The 21,909-nt window shown below is 38.8% G+C and overlaps 1 protein-coding gene across 1 annotated transcript in view; it reads right to left on the bottom strand.

The window, feature by feature from the left end:
• DOCK2 (dedicator of cytokinesis 2) overlaps positions 1 to 21,909 on the bottom strand; it is a 513,293-nt gene that overhangs the window by 426,836 nt on the left and 64,548 nt on the right. Inside the window, exons 10-18 of the mRNA XM_050962509.1 lie at positions 19,868 to 20,003; positions 18,182 to 18,257; positions 16,205 to 16,281; positions 15,708 to 15,833; positions 13,083 to 13,207; positions 7,669 to 7,767; positions 3,582 to 3,654; positions 3,391 to 3,494; positions 9 to 192 (exon numbers count right to left, since the gene is read on the bottom strand). Of these exons, the coding sequence (XP_050818466.1) occupies positions 9 to 192; positions 3,391 to 3,494; positions 3,582 to 3,654; positions 7,669 to 7,767; positions 13,083 to 13,207; positions 15,708 to 15,833; positions 16,205 to 16,281; positions 18,182 to 18,257; positions 19,868 to 20,003 (1,000 nt within the window). The remainder of the gene's footprint in view (positions 1 to 8; positions 193 to 3,390; positions 3,495 to 3,581; positions 3,655 to 7,668; positions 7,768 to 13,082; positions 13,208 to 15,707; positions 15,834 to 16,204; positions 16,282 to 18,181; positions 18,258 to 19,867; positions 20,004 to 21,909) is intronic.

Genomic DNA, 21,909 nt, shown 5'->3' with positions numbered 1-21,909 from the left:
CTGCGTACCATTTTGAGTTAGCTTTGTTGAACAAACCAGAGTTGAAATAGAAAAGGCATCCCGTGTGCTTACTGAGAGTCCTCCTACACTGCTAGCACTTCGGCTTAAGGTCAATCCTTTATTCTCCACATGTTGGCGACAGGAAGGTAGAGTCAGATAAGCACCGGCATCCTCCATTTTCTTACTATCACCCTGAAAAGATATTAGTTACATATTTGTACTGCAGGAATGCATAGGAATAAGTCATGGATGAGCATTAGGCACTGCACAAACATAACAAAAAGAGGGTCCCTGCCCCAAAAATAGTTTACAAAGTAAGGATAGGTAAGAGAAAACAGGTGAATACATACAGACAGGGGAGCGCAAGTAAACACAAACAATGCTGGTCAGCAAGAAAGCTGTAGTCTCAGCACACCAGCAATCTCACCACTGTCAGGATTTTTTTCTAGGCACCACAGGAAAAGTTTTAAGGAGCGGTGACTTTGAGGGTGCTCAAAGAGTGCTCCTTCCCATATGCAAAAGGCAGCCTGGCAGAAATTGGAAAGGCGATTGTTTGAAAATGTAATAAGTGGACGATGCTGGCTGGTATCAGTAGTAGAATGCAGGCTGAAGTTGACTTCTCAATAGAACATGACAGACAAGTAAAGTGGGGATAGGACATGAAGGGCCTTGAAAGTGGCAAAGTAGTTTGTGTTTGATGAAATAGAGAAGAGGACAGGGAAGGGATGCAAAGAAGATGACATGATCAAAGCAAGAATCTTGGAAATTTTTCCTTGAAGCACCATTTTGAATGGATATAAGGGAGTGAGGGTGGAGGGGTTGAGGCTGCATTTTTCAATGTCACAGAAGATGATGTAATTGAGATCTAACGGGAGGGTGACCTGCACTGTCTGGATGGAGGGGAAAGGTGCTACCTTAGATATGTTATTCAGGAATAATTGGCAAGATGTAAAATGGGAAATTATTTCTTCTGATTTGAAGACATTTCATAGAGAGGCAATCAAAACAGAATTGTGGCGTTTGGCCTTCTAAGAGAGGCTGTGAATAGTGATGAGCCAAAGAAAATGACATAATTTTGTATAAGGCAAAGTAAATCTGTATTCTGTAAAATTATTTTAGATGTCCTCTCAATAATTGTATTCACTTGAATATTGATTAGGGTAGACAGATACTATGACAAACCAAATGCAGTCCATCATAAAATCCAACTTGATTACATTGTAACTATTCAGAAATGAGAAATTAGGAAAAACTATACTCAGTTGGCAATTAAGACTGGAACGAAAAACAGTCTCTCCAACACCAGCTTCTAGCAAAAGAAGCCTATGAAAATGAAAAAAAAAAACACTTTAGTCTGATTATGAAATGGTAGGTACTAGGGAAGGAAAATAGAATATACTTAACTACAGCTCTTGGAATGGCTACTTGCATACACGAATAGTGTATGTACATCCACGAATTCACAATATGTACCCAATACTGTTGCAACTATTCAAATTTCATGACAGTTCAGGTTTGAAGCTGAATTTCCAGACATATAAGAAGGCACAACTGCCAGGCCTGCAGAGCAAGTGTAGCAGATGTGGAGGAAGGTGCGCAGACCTGAAATTTATTCAGCACAGGATTTCTAGATTCAGGAGATTTATTCTTTGATATTTACCATAGCTCCATAAGGTTTGGCTTATGAAAGGAGGGCTGTGTGCAAACAGAGCTATGGTATCAGTTTTTATGGTTTTATATAATTCTTGAGATAATTTATGCTAATGCATCCCTAAGAGGTGTCAGGGTTGCTTCCCAGTCTGACAAGATGTAGAGAGAGGCTTGGTGCCTAAACTCAGGTTCTCACTCAAATGCATTAAAAAAAAACATGGGTCTCCCTCCCATGAGGAGATGTCCATTCTCTAGCTGCAGTCAAGCAAAGCACAGGAAAAACATGCAAATTATCAAGATATATCGAGGGCGGAAAGGTCACTTCTGAAGTTGAAGATGTACTAGAACATTGGTAAGTGTTGCCTGCTTCCTCAATTTTATCAGTTTCACAATTAGGTTAAAAAAAAAAAAAAGATTCCATGAGAGTCTCAGCTTCCATTTTGAATAAAAAGTTTCCAACCCTCAGAGAAAAGCTTGAAAACATGATTCAAGTTCACACCAAAGGACTGAACATCAGAAAGCAAAAAAAAAAAACAAAAAAACAAAAAAACAAAAAAACAACAGCACATCTAAGAACTTTAAAACCTCTTAAGTTTACAGCCTCTCCATTTCTGGGATCCTGACTCATGTTATTAAATGCTTAGCATTGGTGTTTCTGTGTTTGAATTCTAGAAGTAGCATTTCTCTGTCAGAAATTATCTGTCCATCTTCTACCACAAATATAATGTGCCAACTCAGTTTAACATTTCTAATATATATGCTCTTGCTTAACCAGAAGTTATGGGCATGATGCAGGAATCATTTGCTGAAATTTTATGGGTTGCATTATACAATCAATCAAGACTGGATGATCATAATGGTCCCTTCTGGCCTCAATATTTATCAGTTTTAGCACCACCAAGAGGTTGGCAAATATCTAAAAAAATACATTAATCTCCACTGGAATTTATAAACAATTTGCTTTAGTTGTGTGCATGCCTCTGTTTTAGCTTGCTGTGAATATTACATAAAACTAGTTTACTGGACCAAACACATTTGGAAATAGCTAATTAAGAACAGGATTGATTATATTTCCAGGAAATTCATTTCTAATTCCCAGTCTTCAGTATCTGCACGGGAAACCCAAGTTTAATATCATGCATACAACCAGGGGGGAAAAAGGTCAACCATTCCAAACAGAACTAACCAGCACTGTTCAAATGTCCAGTATCCAAAACCCTGCAACTGACTGTTCATATACAACTCACAGCTAAGTAGTATTTATTGTAATTATAAACCAGCCAACCCCTCACAATACAAGAAAGTCACAAGCTGTTCACAGACTAGTCACAAGGCAGAAGAGATCATGGAGAAATTAACTGAATCAGTGTTTAACTGAATTTTATTCCATGCTCTAATGATGGTTTAAGTCCAGGTCTTGAGTTTTGTCCCAAGCTTCTAGAAGCAGGGACAAAGTAGACTTTAAGCAGGGCAACAAAGGTTAAAATGTGGGAACAACAACTGTCCTGTGTCACTCTACAATGTTTCCTACTTATAGCGAATGTTTGGAGTTGTCTTAACTGGCTCTAGAAAAAGATGCATCCGGTCTTATCCATTCAGAGGAAGGACCACATAATTTAAGTCTTTAATAGGATAATGAGAGGAAGACCATAGAAAATTGGGAATATCTTAGAAGACTGAACAGTAAGAAAGTCAGTGAAAAAAATAATTCCTTCTATGCAACAACCTTCATTACTATACCTTTAATACTATCAACTCATGGGAGCCATCCTGAAGAGTTGTACCATCCTCCTTCATTAGCTTTACATAGGCCATTGCAAAATTCTTTTCTCCTTTGTCTTTAGCTACAAAGTACAAAAATTATGTGTTATTTTTTTAAAAGGATCGGCAACCTTGATTGCAAACAAAAATAATAAAAATTCTGTACTTACACTCTTGAGATGACCTATGTCTGAACATGAAACGCAGATGTATTCTTTGCATGTCTTCAATGGGGACTGCCACCTTTTATAAATCAGAAGTTATAGCACATAATGAAACTGGTCTACTTTGAAATGAATATCCACCATTCCTTTACTTGCTGGGTTTAGCTACTCATGAAATCTGGGAAATTTACAAATTCTGGTTGATATTATGAAGTTGTTCTTACTGAAAATTGCTGCATCAAGGAATGCCACTGTATACTGTATACAAGCATGTAAGCACTGTATACAAGCATGTAAGCACATCTCTTCCAGACTAGGGACGATGGAGAATAGTTACCTTTAATGACTGTACTCTGATTGCTCAGTATATATGCTAAAGAGGAGGATGTCTAGAGCTGGGAGAAGCCACTTTCTCCAGTCTGCATGTAAGTAGGCTTGGGTTTGAAGAATGGAAAATTACTAGCATCAGGACAAAGAAGCCAGGAGTTGATGATGGGACATATCAACTTGAGGGAGTTGGAAACACACAGAAAGTTTTGGGCAGGAGAGAGGGGAAGAGAGAGGCATGCTTTCATAGCAGGGGAAACTCTGCTTAGGGCCAATGTAGGTCAAAGCAAGCTGACCTGCGGGGGTGGGGGAGAGAGAGTTTGTGCATGCATGTGAAAGGCTCCACGACTATAACAATAAACCATTGTGTTGAAGCAGAAGCACCCTGGACAGACCCAGAGGACTCTGACCTGAATCATGCTCTGGACTGATGAGGTATGAGAGAGACAGATAATGTATCACATACTGCATAAACAAGATTGTTTTCTTCATAGAACCTTTTTCATCATTTTCCATTAAATGCAAATAGTTCTTTACCCTTAAAGTAATTTACTTTGCATTTGCATTTTGAGTTCTGATGCTCCTTAGCTGTAGTAGCTAATGCTTTCGTTATATAAGTGCTGTTCTAAGAAAAAGAGTATTTTGCAAGTTGACAGAAGTATAAAAATGTATTTCGAGTGACAGAGCATAGTTTAGCAAGAAGTATGGTGTTGATGTGCAGCTGTGAGTGGTGGTCAGGGAAATGTATATAGACTTATTTTTGTATAGATCTGTGTATTTCTTGTGATTAAGAGCAATGGTTGTTTAGAATCCTGTGAAAGTCAGTCTGTGCATTGGGTGTTACACATATGCCCTTCAAGAGTTAACCTGTGGATGCAGAGCATCCAGATGGCAGAAGTTCTTCAAGAGAGAACCTTTAAGTTATAGGAGAGTCTGAACAGTTAACACTGGTAACGGGGGGTAGGCAGCTAGATCACAAAATCTCAGCTTTCAGAAGAGTGTGCTAAATGGAGGCTCATCGCCCTGTGAGTATGTTGAGGGATCCCAATGAGAGGCAGTGCCTGTATTCTGTTCAACTCCGGAGGCTTAAAGCAGATGGGGCCCAATGAAGTGGGGCTCCTCACGGGTAGGGTTGCCAGGTGTCTGGTTTTCGACCGGAACACCAAGCAAAAAGGGACCCTGGCGGCTCCGGTCAGCACTACCAACCGGGCTGTTAAAAGTCTGATTGGCAGTGCTGCAGGTCTAAGGCAGGCTAGTCTCTACCTGTCCTGGCACAATGCTGCACACCGGAAGCAGCCAGGAGGTCCAGCTCCTAGGCAGAGAGGCCATTGGGCTCTGTGTACTGTCCCCACCCCAAGCACTGGCTCCACACTCCCATCGGCCAGGAACCACAGCCAGTGGGAGCTGAGGGGCAGGGCCGGCAGGTGAGAGCAGTGCTCAGAGCCATCTGGCCCCCAACTTAGGAGCTGGACCTGATGGCCCTTTCCAGAGCACTGTGCTGCCAGTACAGGCAGGGAGTCTGCCTTAGCCCCACTGCACCACTGACTGGGAGCCATCCAAGGTAAGCTCACGCCCCTACCCTGAGCCCCCCTAAAACCCAGAGCCCCCTCCTGTACTCTGAACCCCTCATCCCCAGCCCCACCCCAGAGCCCTCACCCCCTTCTGGACCCCAACTCCCTTGCCCAGACCAGAACCCTACACACACACACTGAACCCCTCATTTCTGGCACCACCCCTCCTGCATCCCAACCCCCTGCCTCAACCAGTGAAAGTAAGTGACGGTGTGGGAGACCGAGCCACTGAGGGACTGGGAATGTAGTGAGTGGGAGGCGGGGCCTTGAGCAATGGGCGAGGCTACGGTGTTCAGTTTTGTGCAATTAGAAAGTTGGCAGCACTACTCACAGCTATCTGAGGAGTGGGAAGAGGAGGCACTTGACCAAACTTGAGACAGTCATAACCACATGCAAAAATCAGTGGTACTCTTCCCCACCTGTATGCTGGCCCTATAAAGCCTTGCATACACAAAACGCATTTGCCTAGGCCTGGCCTCAGTAAGCAGAAGAGATGCTAGGCCTGAAATCATCTGCTTGGCATTCCTAATACACTCAGAGGCACCACAGTCAAGCAGAATAGAGGATGGTGTAAAAAAGGACTGCAGCACGAGCAGTAGACTGAGCTCTGGGTGCCTGAGATCCTATTATACAGTCCAGGATGAAAATGTTCATCAGGACCCCTTCCAGTTTGCATGTGAGTATGTCTAAAGCCGTCAGTTATAGGACTGACAACAGTTCATGTGCTAGAAAACAAAAATGAAAAAGGAAAGTGAAATTGTACTGTTAATTATATGGATTTATATAACACCTCTAAAAGCCCTTTAACATCAAATCATAAAGCCCTATGGAGGTAATGATACCTCTTCGGTAATGGATGAACTGGAGTAGAGAAATATTAAATGACTTTCCCAAAGCTGCAACGCAAGCCAGTATCAGAGCCATGAAGAGAAGCAGGGCATCATGATCAGATCATCAGATCACATTCCCACCCACTCTCTCATACCTCACAATCTGATTGCTAAAGAAGTCACAAACACTACAAGGAAATTAATACATTATCCAATATTAGCAGCACTCTATTAGTATAAAACATTCTCATGATCTGACAGGTCACAAATCAGATTTTTAAATTATATAATTCTGATGTCCATCTTGCATTTATTCCTATTTGCAGTATAGTAGTAGACGTGTTGGTCGCAGGATATTAGCGGGACAAGGTGGGTGAGGTAATATCTTTCATTGGACCAACTTCTGTGGATGAAAGACAGGCAGTCAATCTTTTCTCACCCACAGAAGTTGATCCAGTTTTACCCACCTTGACTCTCTTTATTGCTTAGACAGTGGTGGCTCCTGAAATCACATGAGACTATCTTGAAAATCACTAGCTGCAACACAGCATTTTACAGTACCTTAATCTGACTTGAAACCCCAACTTTCAAATAAGTTAAGCACAACTATTTTCTAATTGCCCTCCACATAAAATCTGCTCAAGTTACTGCCAAAATTTAAAATGGAAACAAGATGTCAAAATACATTTGTCAGTCCTTTCAAAACTACACACATGTTTTATAGCTGCAGATGACCTACCTTCCTCTTTCCACTCTCATTACATACGTTAGTGCAGTCGCAGACTTATTATACAGATTAGTGACATAATTTAGCCAATCTTCCATAGCACTCTTCCAAAACAGCATTGACTGTAGACTTGTCAAGTAACCTTGAGACATGTTTTGTAATTATTGCCTTCGGAACCTTCCAGACTATTCCAATTAAACACTGATTACATAAGTGTCTATTAGTTTTTCCTCTAACAGACATCCAAGATCATAACAATCTAAAATTTACAAGAGGTTATTTACTATACTTTTTTAATCACTCAAGCTTCTCGCTTTCTCTGTTTTAAACCAGTACAGCTAATGGTGTACTTCATTTTTAATAAGGCATATTCAGGACACAAGGTAAACTAAGATGATCTCATTGGTTTTGCCGCTACAACAAAAAATCCTAATAGTTTTCTAGACTAAAACTTTAAGCATTACTTATCATGTATCCCTAACTGATGGTTGATGTAAGACATACATGCAACTATATTTCAAGACCTCAAGGTATTTGTTACAAAAAATGTGAGTTGCACTGTAATCGTTTTTTTAGGAGAAAAGATAGGAGCAGACAACTAAAGGGGAAAATATAAATGAAAAATGTTTGTGTCATACCTTTAATGTTTCCATCCAGCGTGGCTGTTTGACCTGATAGTAGAGAACTGATCTGTATTCACTTACAGGTTTGTCCCCTGCTCCCAAACAAATTGCATTCTTATACAAAAAGAGAGAAAAAAATTCAACTTAGTTATTTTGTGTAAATAATTCATGGGCTGTGGGTAAAAGGCAAAACTCTCCTACTTAGAACACTCCAACAAGGTACATATTTTCAGCATAGCAGATTTACAAAATTCAGCCAAAGAACTAGAAGGTAAAGCTGTTTAATGATAATAAATACTAGCATTCTAGAAATCAGAGCCATGAAGAGAAGCAGGGAGTCATGACCAGATCATCAGATCACATTCCCACCCTGTCTCTCACACCTCACATTCTGATTGCTAAAAGAAGTCAATCACTACAAGGAAATTAATACAATTATCCAATATTAGCAACACTCCATCAATATAAAACGTTCTGAAAATTTCTGACCCTAAAGGTAACCAGTCTTATCATTTGTTTGTAACACTGATGTATTAATCTGATTCTTTAAAAAAAAAATCCATATAAAATAAGTTCCCTGATGGGCTTGCGTTGATCAGGGGGTATTTTACTTTGATTATTTCTAAATCTTCAGACATCCACAATGCATTATATAGGGTTTTTAGCTCTAAATACATACTAGTGCCAATCTTTTAACAAATCTTTAGCGAGTGCAACGCTGACAACAGTATTCAGAGGCCAACTTGATTATTGGTATGAGCATGGGTTCACTATACTCAATCAATGCAATTCAACTTGTTTATTCCAGAAGTGAATTTGGCCCATTGTATAGAACCAAGAACACGATCAATCTCATTTAAATGGAAAAGCATCTTCCAATTTAAGTGCAACAGAAAAAAATTGTTTACAGCTAGAGGCCACAGTGCTACATTTAATGACACATATAAAAAGGAGCACAGGATATTCTGTTCATTGCACAAATAATAATAAAAGGTTGTATTATTTGTACTGTGATAGCACCTAAAGACACCAGTCAGATCAGCAACCCGCTGTGGCAGGCATTGTAGACACACGTAAGGAAGTCTCTAGCCCAAGGAGATTATAATCTACTTCAAGTGTAGAAACTTCAGCCATCCTATGTGTAAAAAATATTATCAAATGCCTCCTCTTGAGGTATTTTTAATGCTCTCCAGTGTGTTTCCTCTTTGTTTTACTTTTTGTAGTGCAACCATGTTGAACAATGAAAGTAGTCTTCAAACTAGTGCATGCAGCTCTATCACCCCTTACCTGGCTCCCTTTGAAATCCATGCAAGTTTTGTATATGCAAAGACTTCAAGAGGAGACCATATATTGACAATCTAGAGTAGAAATAGTGTGTAATACCACTACATAGTCATCTTGTGCCTCAAGAGGGCATTTATTTAAAAAGTTTCACATGAGAATGTAGGCCAGGGTCAGACATTCACAAACACAATCTCTTGAACAACCCTGAAACACAAAAAACTTTCAACAGCAGGATATGCCAGAGTAGAGATGGCTCAGGCAACCTCAGGAGATTTTATTTCCTTTAGCATGGAGCCAGTGCCCAACAAATAACTTGCTCCATAAAGGGGCTAAGATGTAGGTGTTTGTGACTGGGAAAGGGAAGTTGATCATTTGTGTTTGCTTTTTTCAGTTTTCTTGGAGGTTTAATTGGATGTCTCTGCAGCTAGAGAAAAACTAGGAGGGCTAAGCAAAGCAAAGACGCCAAAGCCCTCTCTTTTCTGGGGTTTCAAATTTCACAGGGCTCTGAGCAACAAAATCCTAGAGAAATGCCTAGAAACACTTCCTTTAGGCAGTTTATTTTATTTCATCTCTAAGAGGCCAGAAAACTACAAATACAACTAGGGAGGATTTGTGTCTCTAGAACTTGCTGCCCTGGCATTTAGAATCTAACACTCCTCTCTTTCCAAAAAGTAGCCCATCCCCTATTGAGGTTCTGAGTAACCTAAGTAGGTTCAGCTGGACATGATTACTTCAGTTCAGGAAGGCACTCCCAATTTAGACTCCAAAATCCCTTCTATGAATTAACTCAGAATTCTCAGGCAATTGCTTCCTCAGAGAGACTTCCCTCTAGGGACACTACTAGGAACAGGGGATAAGGCCCCTGGCAGTAAGACCCCCTCCTGGAGACTCCCTTCTACCCCAATACATCTCATTTCAGGGTGTATTTGTACATTTGTCATGTTTCATTTCTACACTCAAAGTTATGCCCAAAGTGCACTGTGATCTGAGTGGGCCCTACCCCACAACAGCACCATGCCCACCCCACTCCAAAGGAGAGTGCTCATTCAGTCCAAAAATAGAGCCACTTCACTTGGCAACTGCTTTATTAACAAAAAAGGTGTTCCCAAATTTACCTATAGGAAACTCCAGATTAAGCCTCAGCAGGCTTTAGTGCCTCTACAGCAACTTTACCCCAACTTAAGTCTTCTACACTTGTTTGGCTGCAGTTAGGGCTCCTTCTCTCAGGATCTGTCTGCTCCAAACTCTAGCACTGTCTGCCTGAGGGTACAATTATGCCACTTGCAAGTCTGCTTTACCCCTTTCCAACAGGTTCAGCTCCAGCTAATTGGATGTAGTTTGCAAGCAGTATCTGCCACCCTAGTACACAGCAACCACAGAAAGGCAGTCACTGTTCTCCTTGAGTTCACACAGCATTTATGATTTACAGAGAAGGGAAAAAAATGTGACACCCCAAAAAAGAGCCAATTCTACATCCAGTTTTTGCCACCTGCTATACATCAAGCTCTTGCTGCCTTGTTTTTTTCCTGGTTCATATTATCAATGACAGTCTACAGTCTTTTGTTAGTTTGATGCTATTTTTTAATATATCAATATTTAACTCTATTTGAACATTTTCTTCCCAGTTTTTAAAGTCTCTATTTATATTTTTAATCTCACCTTCCTTTCCCACCCCATGTCTTACAATTGCTTATTCTAATTCTATTTATCTAACATAAAACTTTCCCTTCCAACATTTTAATTCACATTCTCTATTTTTTTAAACCTTACCTTTTCCAAAGTTTCTCATTGATTTTATCCCTCATTTTCTCCCCTCCAACACACACACACGCACACACTATCTATGCTATTTCTACAGACTGGCACAAACTATAGAGTTCAGACGCCAATCTGCCTTTAAAAAAAAAATCACTCCAGGTTTGATTAATGCTCATCTCCACTTATTTTATCACAAGGGTTTTTAAATTCTAGGCTGAGGCCATTTAATGGCCTGAAAAGACACACAGTACAGCCAGGAATCCTGCACATGGGGTAGCTAGTTCCCTGTGCTGAGGGGCAAATAGGCCAAGCTCTCACTTCTGCCTCTATTTCTAATTGGGGTGGGTCTCACCACCCATCAAAAGTGTAGCATCTGTCACTCATAGAGCATCCCTCACACGTGCACATTAAATACACACTAAGTTATACATGCATAGGACTTGTTCTCGAATATAGCAGCAACTGAAACTAACCTTGTACATTGTATTGTCTGACAGACATTTATAAATATCAGATAACAGTGCACCATCTAACTTAACCACTTCATACCTTATGAAGTCATTCTTTTCAACATGTGACAAGAAGGTTATCATATTGATACCTCAAGAGAAGTAATGAGGCTTTATTTCTGGGTTCTACTGAGAAATACAGGCATGTGCCTAGGTAGGTCCATCTAAATTAGTAGAAATACATATCCCCAAAGGGTGTTTTATAATGCACCATTCTCACATGAGTTGTTTCAATGTATTCTGTGACATTTACTTATAGAAAGTAACCTTCTCTCATTTGCAGAAATAAATCTAGTGCCAGTTTTTCAATTTAAACAAGTTTGATAGCTAAACTCAGCCATAACTTCCCTATTTAAAGAATGAAATCAGGGATGCTTCAATTCTTTCTTGTAACTCACTGAAAATTAATTGATACTACTTAATGTGTTTATTGTGGATTGGTGTTCTGTATTGTGTACTATTTCTAATTCAGCTTTGCTTTTGTTATATCTAGATCAAGAAGAAGTCCAGTTAGCTTCCCAATATATATCATGTGTTCTCAAGTTTATCTTAAATGAACAGATAAGATTTTTTGTGTAATTAAGAGGCTTAAAGGAGTTATGCCTAAAAATAGTGCTTGAATTGAATTGACTTAAGCTGCAAATATAGACACAGTGATGTGCTTTGTTTCTCATGCCGTTAGGGATAAGGTGCAGGAATAGAGTAGGATAGAAAAATTAAGTTACGACGTTAGTTTATTTCTGGACATTTAAATATATTTATTTTATTAAGTACTGTATTAATGAGGAGGTGCCTAGACTTTGGGATAGGTACTGTTAAAGAAAATTAAGTGAAGAAATAAAATAGTGCCAGGTTTCCAAAAGGACTTCTACCTAGCTTCTACTTGCACATCCCCAAACTTGCACTTATGGGTTAACATCGTTACTTGCAGATGCAGGCAACAGAACTTAGAACTTAGAGATCCAAAGCTCTTTGGGGTGTTTTTCTTCTTCATTTTCACATGACTGATGTGCACACGAGTTTTTGCATGTGCAAAGTTACATGCTCACTGCTGGAGGTCACATTTTGATGTTTGGCCCCATAACGAAGATTTGTTGCATCATACATGCATTAATGTGAAGTTTGATAAATGTGGGCCAAATTCTCAATTCTGCCAGCATAAGGTTTTTGACACAGTTAGTTGCTCCAGATTTACATTTTCTTAAGAAATGTCACTGCTTTCACTCTTCTGAATACAGCATAGTTCCAAAAAGAATAGCATAAAGCCCAAAACAAAGTGGAAGAAAATCTTCCTAAATATAGGACAACTGTTAATGTCTTGAGACAAAAAAAGCTATACAAAAAAGGAAAACAGACACCATGAAAAAACTTGTAAATATTTATGTTGCATATGTACAGACAGATACACACTCGTCCACATTGCTACCTTACTTAACTCAAGCAGACTATTCCCCCCCTTTCCCCCCCGAGAGAAAAATACAGTCTTCGTGACCCATTCCTGCATTGGCTTGTTGTATGAAGGAGATGGAACATTTAGTTTAACATAGCAATTACTTTAATCTTCCAGGAATCCTCATGAGGAAATCTCTAGAGTAAAAGTGGAGTCACAGTCAATAAGAGCAGATCATCTGTTTGCTCACTAGCCAAAGCTAAAAGGTCAGCAAGTGTTTTTTATGGGTTTATGTGCATTATTTAAGGCTTTTATTAAGTATAACAATTCCAGCATGACAAAACAATTCAATAGAAATAGAATACAAATGTACTGCAGGATATTACATTACAATGTTATTCAAAATTCATGTGAAGTGGAAGGCTTACTTCTAAGATGTGTTTAACATTTTCATGTTTAATGCTAATAGAAAGACAGACAAAACTTACTGGTATCACTTTTCCTTCTTCATCACAGACACACATGATCACTTCCACATTTCTCTGGGTTGTTTTATTGTACTTATCAAAATCACCCGTAGTCAGTGTAACATAAATATCATTTCTTATATCCCCTATGACAGAAATGCAAAAGGTTAGAAAGCAGAATAAAAATATATTACGAAATCAAAGGGAAACCCAAGCCGGTTTATTATAAGTAATAATGATTACTTACATACTCGTCTCACTATTAAATGAAGTTAAGTTCATTCTAAAGAAAAGTTTAAAGTGTTCTGCTTTGATATTTTCAATTGATCAGATTTTATAGGCTGGTGTGAAATGAGACAAAATGTGTTTCCTAAAAGGGAACTCGTCTAACTCATAGACTGCAGTGACACCTTCTGGTGAGGTGAAGTTACGATGCTGTTGCTCAATTTGACTAGCAAGATATGAGATTCTATTTTTCCCCCAAATGGGAGCTTTATAAAACAGCTTTTTTTGTTTTCCTCCTATGAACAAAATTGAGATGTCATCAAAACCATAATGCCAAATACATGCCAGTCTGGATAATCTGAACCAAGAATTTGGCTTTAAATAAACATTCAATAGCCTGACTTCATACATATTGGTATTTTAACTGGAACAAAAGCATAGTATGAAAGTCAAACAACTAATAAAGGCTGTAAATAATTCCTTATCTACACAGTGATCATGAAAGCAATTTATGAGACCCATAGGGTTAGAAGGGACTGCAAGACTCATCTAGTCGACCCCCCTGCCAAGATTGCAGGATTTGTTGTGTCTAAACCATCCAACACAGATGGCCTTCTGAAAACCTCCAGTGAAGGAGCTTCCACAACCTCCTTAGGCAGTCTGTTCCGTTGTCCTATTGTTCTTACAATTAGGAAGATTTTCCTGAGATCTAATCTAAATCTTCTATGTTATATAGTTTGAACCCATTGCCTCTTCTCTTGCCCTCTGTGGCAAGTGAGAACAATTTTTCTCCATCTTTTTAGGGGAGCCTTTCAAGTATTTGAAGACGCCTATCATATCACCCCTTAATCTCCTCTTTCCCAAACTAAACATATCCAGTGCCTTCAGCCTTTGCTCATATGGCTTGCATTCCATCCTTTTTATCATATTTGTTGTTCGCCTCTGGATCCTTTCCTTTGGCGACCAAAGTTGGACACAGTACTCTAGCTCAGGCCTAGAGTGGAATAGAGTGGTACTATTACCTCCCATGACTTGCATACTATACCTCTGTTAATGCAACCTAAAATTGCATTGCTTTTTTGCAACAGCATCACATGGTTGACTCAGGTTGAGGTTGTGATCCATGACAACTCCCAGATCCTTCTCAGCAGTGCTGCTGCCAAGCCAGTTATCACCCATTATGTATTCGTGCATTTGGGTTTTTTTTTCCATAAGTGTAGCCTTTTTTGAATTTCATTTAGTCATCTATAGCCCAGTTCTCCAATCTATCCAGATCCCTTTGAATTTTAGCTCTATCCTCCAAAGTATTGGCAACCCTCATCGCTTTCTGTGAAAATTTGATCAATATGCTCTCTATTCCTACATCCAGGTCATTAATATAGATGTAAAATAATACTGGACCAGAACAGATCCCTGTGGAACCCCACTCAAGATCTCCTTCCAGATATCATTCCATTAATAGTCATTCATTGTTTGTGGTTGTTTAACCAATTATGTATCTACTTAATTATAGTTCTACCGGGCCGCATTACTCCAGCTTTCTTATCAGAATGTCATGTGAGGCTGTGTCAAAAGCTTTGCTCAAGTCCAAGTATATTATTTCCACATTTCCCCCTATCCACCAAACCAGTCACTCTATCAAAGAAGGAAATCAAGCTGGTTTGGTATGGATTTGTTCTTAGTATATCCATGCTGGCTGCTAATGATCACCCTTTCATCCTGCAGGTATTAGCAAATTGAATGTTTTATACATTGCTTTAGTAGCTTCCCAGGTATTGAGGTCAGGCTGACTGGTCTATAGGTCTCTTGCTCCTCCTTTTTGAAGCTGGGCACTACATTAGCCCTCCTCCTGTCTTCCGGGACCTCTCTCGTCATCCATGAATTTGCAAATATTAGTGCCAGTGGCTCAGAGATTTCTTCAACTAATTCCTTCAGCACTCTGTGATGAATAGCATCAGGCCCCACTAACTTGAATTCATTCAAATTAGTCAGAAGATCTTAAATGTTCTTTATTTATCCCAATCTGCATCCCTTCCTCTTTATTGTCTATAGTAATTTTGCTAGTCATCCAGTCACATGTTCTTTTTGTGAGAAGACTAAAGCAAAGTATGCATTGAACAGCTCTGCCTTCCTATCATCTTCTATCACCAGCTCACTTTCTCCACTAAGCAGTGGGCCAACATCATCCCTGATCTTTCTTTGTCTTCCTTTAAATATTTTTGTTTTAAATGCTTTATCCTTACATTTTTTTCCTAAGTAATATATTTCACTGATTGATGTTAACTTCTAATATTTAAATTAGAAATCACTCTGAAGTGTACACTGAAGTAAGCTGCAAACAAAATATTATGGATATTTATACTAGGCTTTATAGTGAAAAGGTGAAAGTCTATTTTCAGTGCAGAACAAATCATCTCCTACCTGGCATGATTATTTCAGGGAATCCCAGCTTCCTTGCAACAACTGTTGTCCTGTCAACAAGATGCGGGTAGTCCTTCCTAATCTGACTCATGTCTCCAACAAGCATTTTCATAGTTACCCACAGACCTATAGAAAAAGTGTGTGAGTATGTAATTAACTTCTTTTGAGTTTATTTTGAATTAAGTTATCATTTTCTCTCCTCTAGAGAACTGCTTAGTCATGCCACCTTTCCCACTTCCCCAGCCAAAAAACAGCTACTACTTAGACTATAACTAAAGCCACTTTTCTCAGTGGGACAGGTGCTTATCTAAATAGCCTCTAACCCCCCTCCCCCGCAACACACAAAGATTTACATTCATCACTGTCAGCTTCACAGTACATCTAGCCCAATGACTGAAGTACAGGGACTGATTTGAAACCCAGACTCTAAAAAAAATATGAAACCAAGATTTATAAATACAATTTATTGTTTTGCTTACACAGAAAGACTACTTTACCTTGCCCGCCACTGTCTCCTTTTGAGGCTGTGACTTTGCCTACGAGACTGTGCAAAGAATCATTCTCTGCCATCACCCTAAAGGAAAATAGAAAAAATTCCCTAGTAAGCACTGAACGTACCAAACAATTAAGAAAGCAGTAAGGCCAATGCCCTCAGTCATTGCTCTTTACAACTTTATTGTTTACCAGTCCCCACCACTATGCACTTAATGATCATCCTTCAACATGCTCTTAGTTAGTATTGCAACTACTTGATGTTACCACAATTTTCTACATTTAATATCGGTAGTACCATGAATACTGAAATAATGTCAAAGACAGAACTGAAATGTTTTCAAAGGCAGCCCCTGAACAACACATTCCAGAGCTGATGAACAGTTTAAGGTGGTAAAGCTGATGAACCACAGGTATTTCTAATCCATTATGTGGATAAATTAATCATTTTTAGGATGGAACTCTTCTAGTTCTTTGGTGGCAGAATCACATTAGGATTGGCAAGACAAATGTGAAGGCTTCTCCTTTAACATTTTGGCCAGTGTCAGTCAAAGAGTTTCTCTGAATTATTGGGGAGCTACAGGCCACTACCTATGCTCTATGCACTACCTATCATGATCTTCTGGCATATGGCTTCTGATGGCACAATGACTTAGATATTGGATAAGAGATGTAGCAACTATCACAGCAGCATCATTCTGAGTCATCAATAGCATCCACCATCAAGACAGTGAAGAGGGCAGTCCATAATCAGATGTCTTGCTCTTTGTTCTTGACACTATGGTGATGAGTATAAAACACTACGATAGTGTTGGACCCATGTCCTTTCTGGATGTTAGAGCTCAGTGACCCTCTCCAGGCCATTATACCACACTCAGTGTCTTTGTACCTGATTCCCCTAAACATTCTAGACACAAGTACACCAAATTATATTCAACCAGTTCATGGAGGTAGCTAAACCTTATGTTGTATCTGAGTCTGTCTGGAGTGAGACGAAGTCTCCCCTGCCAACTCTGTGCTCCATGGTACAGATTGTGCCTTGTTGCAAAATCAAATGTTTTTGATATGTGCGGTAATCCTAGTGGGTTCAATTAGTGCCTTTTCCAATAGTTTTCTTCATCAGAAGCCAGACTTGCATTAGAACCCCCTTCTCCTTCCCTCTACTATTCAGTTCAGGAATGCTTCTTCTTGATACCCAGCTCAAATGACACAAATCAAATGGTTTAAAAAAAAGTGAAGTGGGGCCAATGCTTAAGTGCTTGGCAAACTGGCATATTCTCCACAGAACATACAAACACTTGCAGTATTATGCACAATGCCATTCAATAACTGTTTCCCATGGGTGCCTATACTTCAGGCTATATCTCCATTTAATTTATGTGTGAGCACCAAGTTCAGAGTCAAAGATTGCCTTGCATTGCAATTGAAATTTGAACGTCCTTTTTCAAAATTCAGTCACCTTTCAACTTGTTTGATAGCCCAACTTCGCAGCTCACTCAAACTCATGACATACATACAGTATTTACCACCTACAATCATGGAGCCCATTGTCTAGAATGGATTGGTGTACATTCATATGCTTTGGTGCTGTTTAATACGTCACAATGCTGGATGTGAGGAGTGAACGCATCAGTCTGAATTCGTTTATACTTAGTTGATGCTCTATGAAAAACTTCCATGTCTTTGTCACATTTCATGTTAATAAGCCTGATTCCTGTAGTATTTTTTCCTTGTGGCTACATTTATGAATATTGAAAGGGAAGGGGATTTTGCTAGCTTATTAATATTTTTCATTCATGTTCCCATAAAATTACTTGTTTTCTTTTTAATACTTCAGACTGTACTAGCGCTGATGTTCATATAATGCACTTAAAATCACTTTATCTGTAATAAAGAAAAGACCCATGACAAACTCATGGACAGACAGAAATTTTTGCATGTACAATGAATTTTTCTTTGTAAAAAATAAATTTGACTCTTACGGATGAAAGGGAATAAAATGCTGCTTCTCTTCATCGCTTTCTGCTTTACCTTTTATGGTATCTGTAATATCCATAACTAGAAAAGTAGAAATAAAATTCATGAATATTTAACAACATGAAAAATTATTCCTTTCTCTTACTAGCACAACCTGCATTAAAAGCATAAATTGTGCTTCAGGGCAGGTATGCATTTTAGGATATGATTTTCAAAGTTATTAAATAGAAAGATATCATACAATGGTATTTCATCAGTTATTGCTAGCAATGTAAAGTGCAATATACCGTTGATCTTTACCAAAAAATTATTTACGCTCAGTTTGGGTGCCATACGTTTTACCTTACCCAAGGAGATGAACTTCAATATGAATGGAATTGAAGCTGAAGCCTTTGTTAAAACTTAATAAGCTGAACTCTGTGTGTGTACTGGTTTAGAGAGAGAGAAAAAAAAAGAAAAAACCCTTTTCCAGGTGCTATGATATAATTTTCCATGTAGAAATGGTTTATTTTAATTTCGATTCTCCCATTAACTGTTTCCAATCAACCCAATTGCACTGGAGCTTAGTTTTCCAATATGTAAGTTGTCAGTTGTACAGTTTTCTATTTCATTCTTCATTTTAATATTAGGGGCCCCCCAAATAATTTCTAATTCTAGTTTTGAAACCTGATGCAGTAGCACCCAGAGAGAATGGACACTTACCCTACAACATTTGCTGTTCTTTGAGTTGTTTTAGTCAGCATTGATACCACCATAGTTGTGCATGAGCCTCATGGACACAAGGTCAAAAGACTTTTTTCTTTTTTTTTAAATATCAATGAGCATCAGCATGAACTCCCTATCTCTGCGGGCTCTCATATGAAGGCGTAAATGGCAATACTTCTCAGTTCCCTTGCTCCAAAAAGCAGCGATGGAGAGCAAGTTGCAGGATCCATACTGACAACATCTCAAAGAACCACAGCTGCTGTAGAGTAAATGTTCCCTGTTCCATGAAGCTGTTTAGGGACACCCAGAACATGGGGCTGTGTTCCAGGCCACCTTGGCTAATAGCCATTGATGGACTGCTGCTCCATGAATTTTTCTAGTTCTTTTTTGAACCTAGTTATACCTTTGGCCTTCACGGAATCCCCTGGCAATGAGTTGCTCAGGTTGACTGTGCATTGTATGAATAATTTCCTTTTGTTTGTTTTTAAACTTGCTATCTATTAATGTGGACAACAGGGGATAGATCACTCGATAAATTGCCATGTTCCGTTCATTCCCTCTGAAGCATCTGACACCAGTCACTGTTGGGAGGCAGGAAACTAGGCTAGTCTGACCCAGTAAGGCCATTCTTATGTTCTTAGATGATATGGTACTCTGCTCATATTAAGTGTAGGCAGGATCATGCTCTTATATTCTGTGAGATGCTGTAAGCTGCACAGCTCAATATACCTGACACACTAGATTCCTGGAGAATTTTTTTCCATCAGTAATTACTACAAATATTTAAATATGCTTTCATTTACTACATATTTTATTCAGATGTTTAATCAAAGGCATTCTTCCATTTTAAGGTTCATCTTAATGCTTTTTTTCTCTGCCTTTAAATAATCAAGTTTTTTATTTTTTCATTATTAAAAAAGAATAAATGTAAATGGGCTGTGATTAGAAGCAAATGCTGCTAATAATTTAAATGAAATGGTTGTCACCTGCCACACCAAAAGGCCGTCTCAATCCTTGAGTGCATTTTTTTGTATTGCTATCTTTTAGATCCATTCTTCCAACCCGGACTATTTGACAAATCAAATAAACTTTGTCTCGGTTAAGATCTTTGTTTCCAAGATCCTAAAAATAGATAACAAAAGAGAATTATTAAAATATGACCATTGACATTCTGCAGCAAATAAAATTTCAACAGGCCCCCTACTTACAATACCAATAAACAAGTACCATAAAAAAAATTAAGATATAGGCAAGGAAGGAAAGCTAAATTTTAACATGGTCCAAACAAAGTTGACATTTTAAGTGATATGAAAACGTAAGGAAAGAGAGAGAGAAAGGCATTTCCACATGGCAAGAGCTACAGGACAGAGTATCCTGATATTATACAAAAATCATGAGTATGGGGAAACAGAAGAGGCCAGTGCTAGAGAACTGGAAGGAGATGGAGGAAGGATAAAGGAGAGAACCATCTAGAAGTGTTTACCATCATTAGTACAAACAGGAAATCACCCATCCTAATCTCTACTGCAGTGGTTTTCAAGCTTTCTAGGCTGTATATCCCTCTCCAAATAAAGTAGTCTACCGTATACCCCCATCTGAGATAAGGTAATAATATACCGATGATTAGATTGCCAAGTCTTACTAAATAAATTGCTCTGTTCCCCACTACAGGATTTTTCTCACGCATCCCAGTTTGAAACCCACTAAGCGTCTCCATTAATTCAAAGAGATGCAGTTGTAAAACCCATCAAATGCAGCTGCTAACCCAGCACCCTGAATAATATAACATCCTGCTAGCCAAAAGTTATGCTACTAACCCTCTTCCTTAAGACCTCTACCCCAAAAGCCCAGACAACTCAAGCCTCCTCAAGTGTCTGAGCAAATAGATGGGCTCTGCACTGTTCCCTGAAGGTGAGTGAATATGGGCTAATTTCAGATCCAGGGGTCTGGGGAGAGTGATCTCAAGTTCCTCTCCTTTCATCTAATGAGACTCAGGACTGAGCATCTCCACTGATTCCAGTTGTGGCAATCTTACATGGGGGAGAGGCAGTCCCCAGCAGAGAGTCCTCAACACATTTAGGGCTTTCTAGATCAACAGCAACTCAAACTCTGCCAGAAACAATAGACAAACCACCCTGTTCCTGGAGCATTTGGTGTTATGTGCTCATGATGCATAATAACCAGTGAAATATTTGCAACATCATCAGTTTGAGTTGATTTAATTTAAGCTTTAATTTACAATTACCATAAAGCTAATTTATGGCTTAATTTACTACATGCATTTAAGTAGTCAACTCACAAGGTTGTAAAGAAGTATTTATCATGGTATTTTGGCCTTCATCCAGAGAAACAGCCTGACTGCAGTTTGGGAGTTCAGTCAGAAATGGAACATAAAGTTTTGTCGCTTCTGATGAGATTAGCAATCTTTGCAATTTATTCTAATGTTACTGAAAACTAAAAAATTATCCTCAGCACAGAACTGCAAGTCAGAAAAGTTTCAGAAATCATGTAGGATAGTCATCCAAGAGCTTGAAAGCTCATGCAAACATCCTGAATTTTCAAGACTGGGGATATATTGTGAAGACAGACTCAGTCATTAGATTTCTTGCACTTTCACTTACAACAGGAAAAGAGAAGGTAGTTATTGTTTAGTGGTTGCCTGGTAGCAACTAATATCATTAGGATTGCATAAGACTTGAATGTATATCCTTGTTCCCCTGTGTCTCACACACAGCAAGTTTTCATGAGGTCATTTTTGGTTTGAAAGTTTCATGTTTTTGGTCCATAGCTAACATTTTAAAGCCAAATCTCTTCAGCCATTTTTCAGTTCTACAGAAGTGGGGAAAAAATATCCACTTTCTATTTTCTTCTCCAAATATGACATCTCTGACTTACCAATCACTGGATGGAAACTCCACATGTAATCAGTTCCAATTTAGAAGCATATTCAAGGCAAGTTTGGAAAAAAAATTGGGACACGGAGTTGGGAATGTATACCCAACTGAAAATAAAATCATTAAGCATGGTC

Source organism: Gopherus flavomarginatus, chromosome 7 (assembly GCF_025201925.1).
Source record: "Gopherus flavomarginatus isolate rGopFla2 chromosome 7, rGopFla2.mat.asm, whole genome shotgun sequence".
Lineage (NCBI taxonomy): Eukaryota > Metazoa > Chordata > Testudines > Testudinidae > Gopherus > Gopherus flavomarginatus.
The sequence above is the reverse complement of the archived record's forward strand: the minus strand, read 5'-3'. Positions and strand labels throughout refer to the sequence as shown.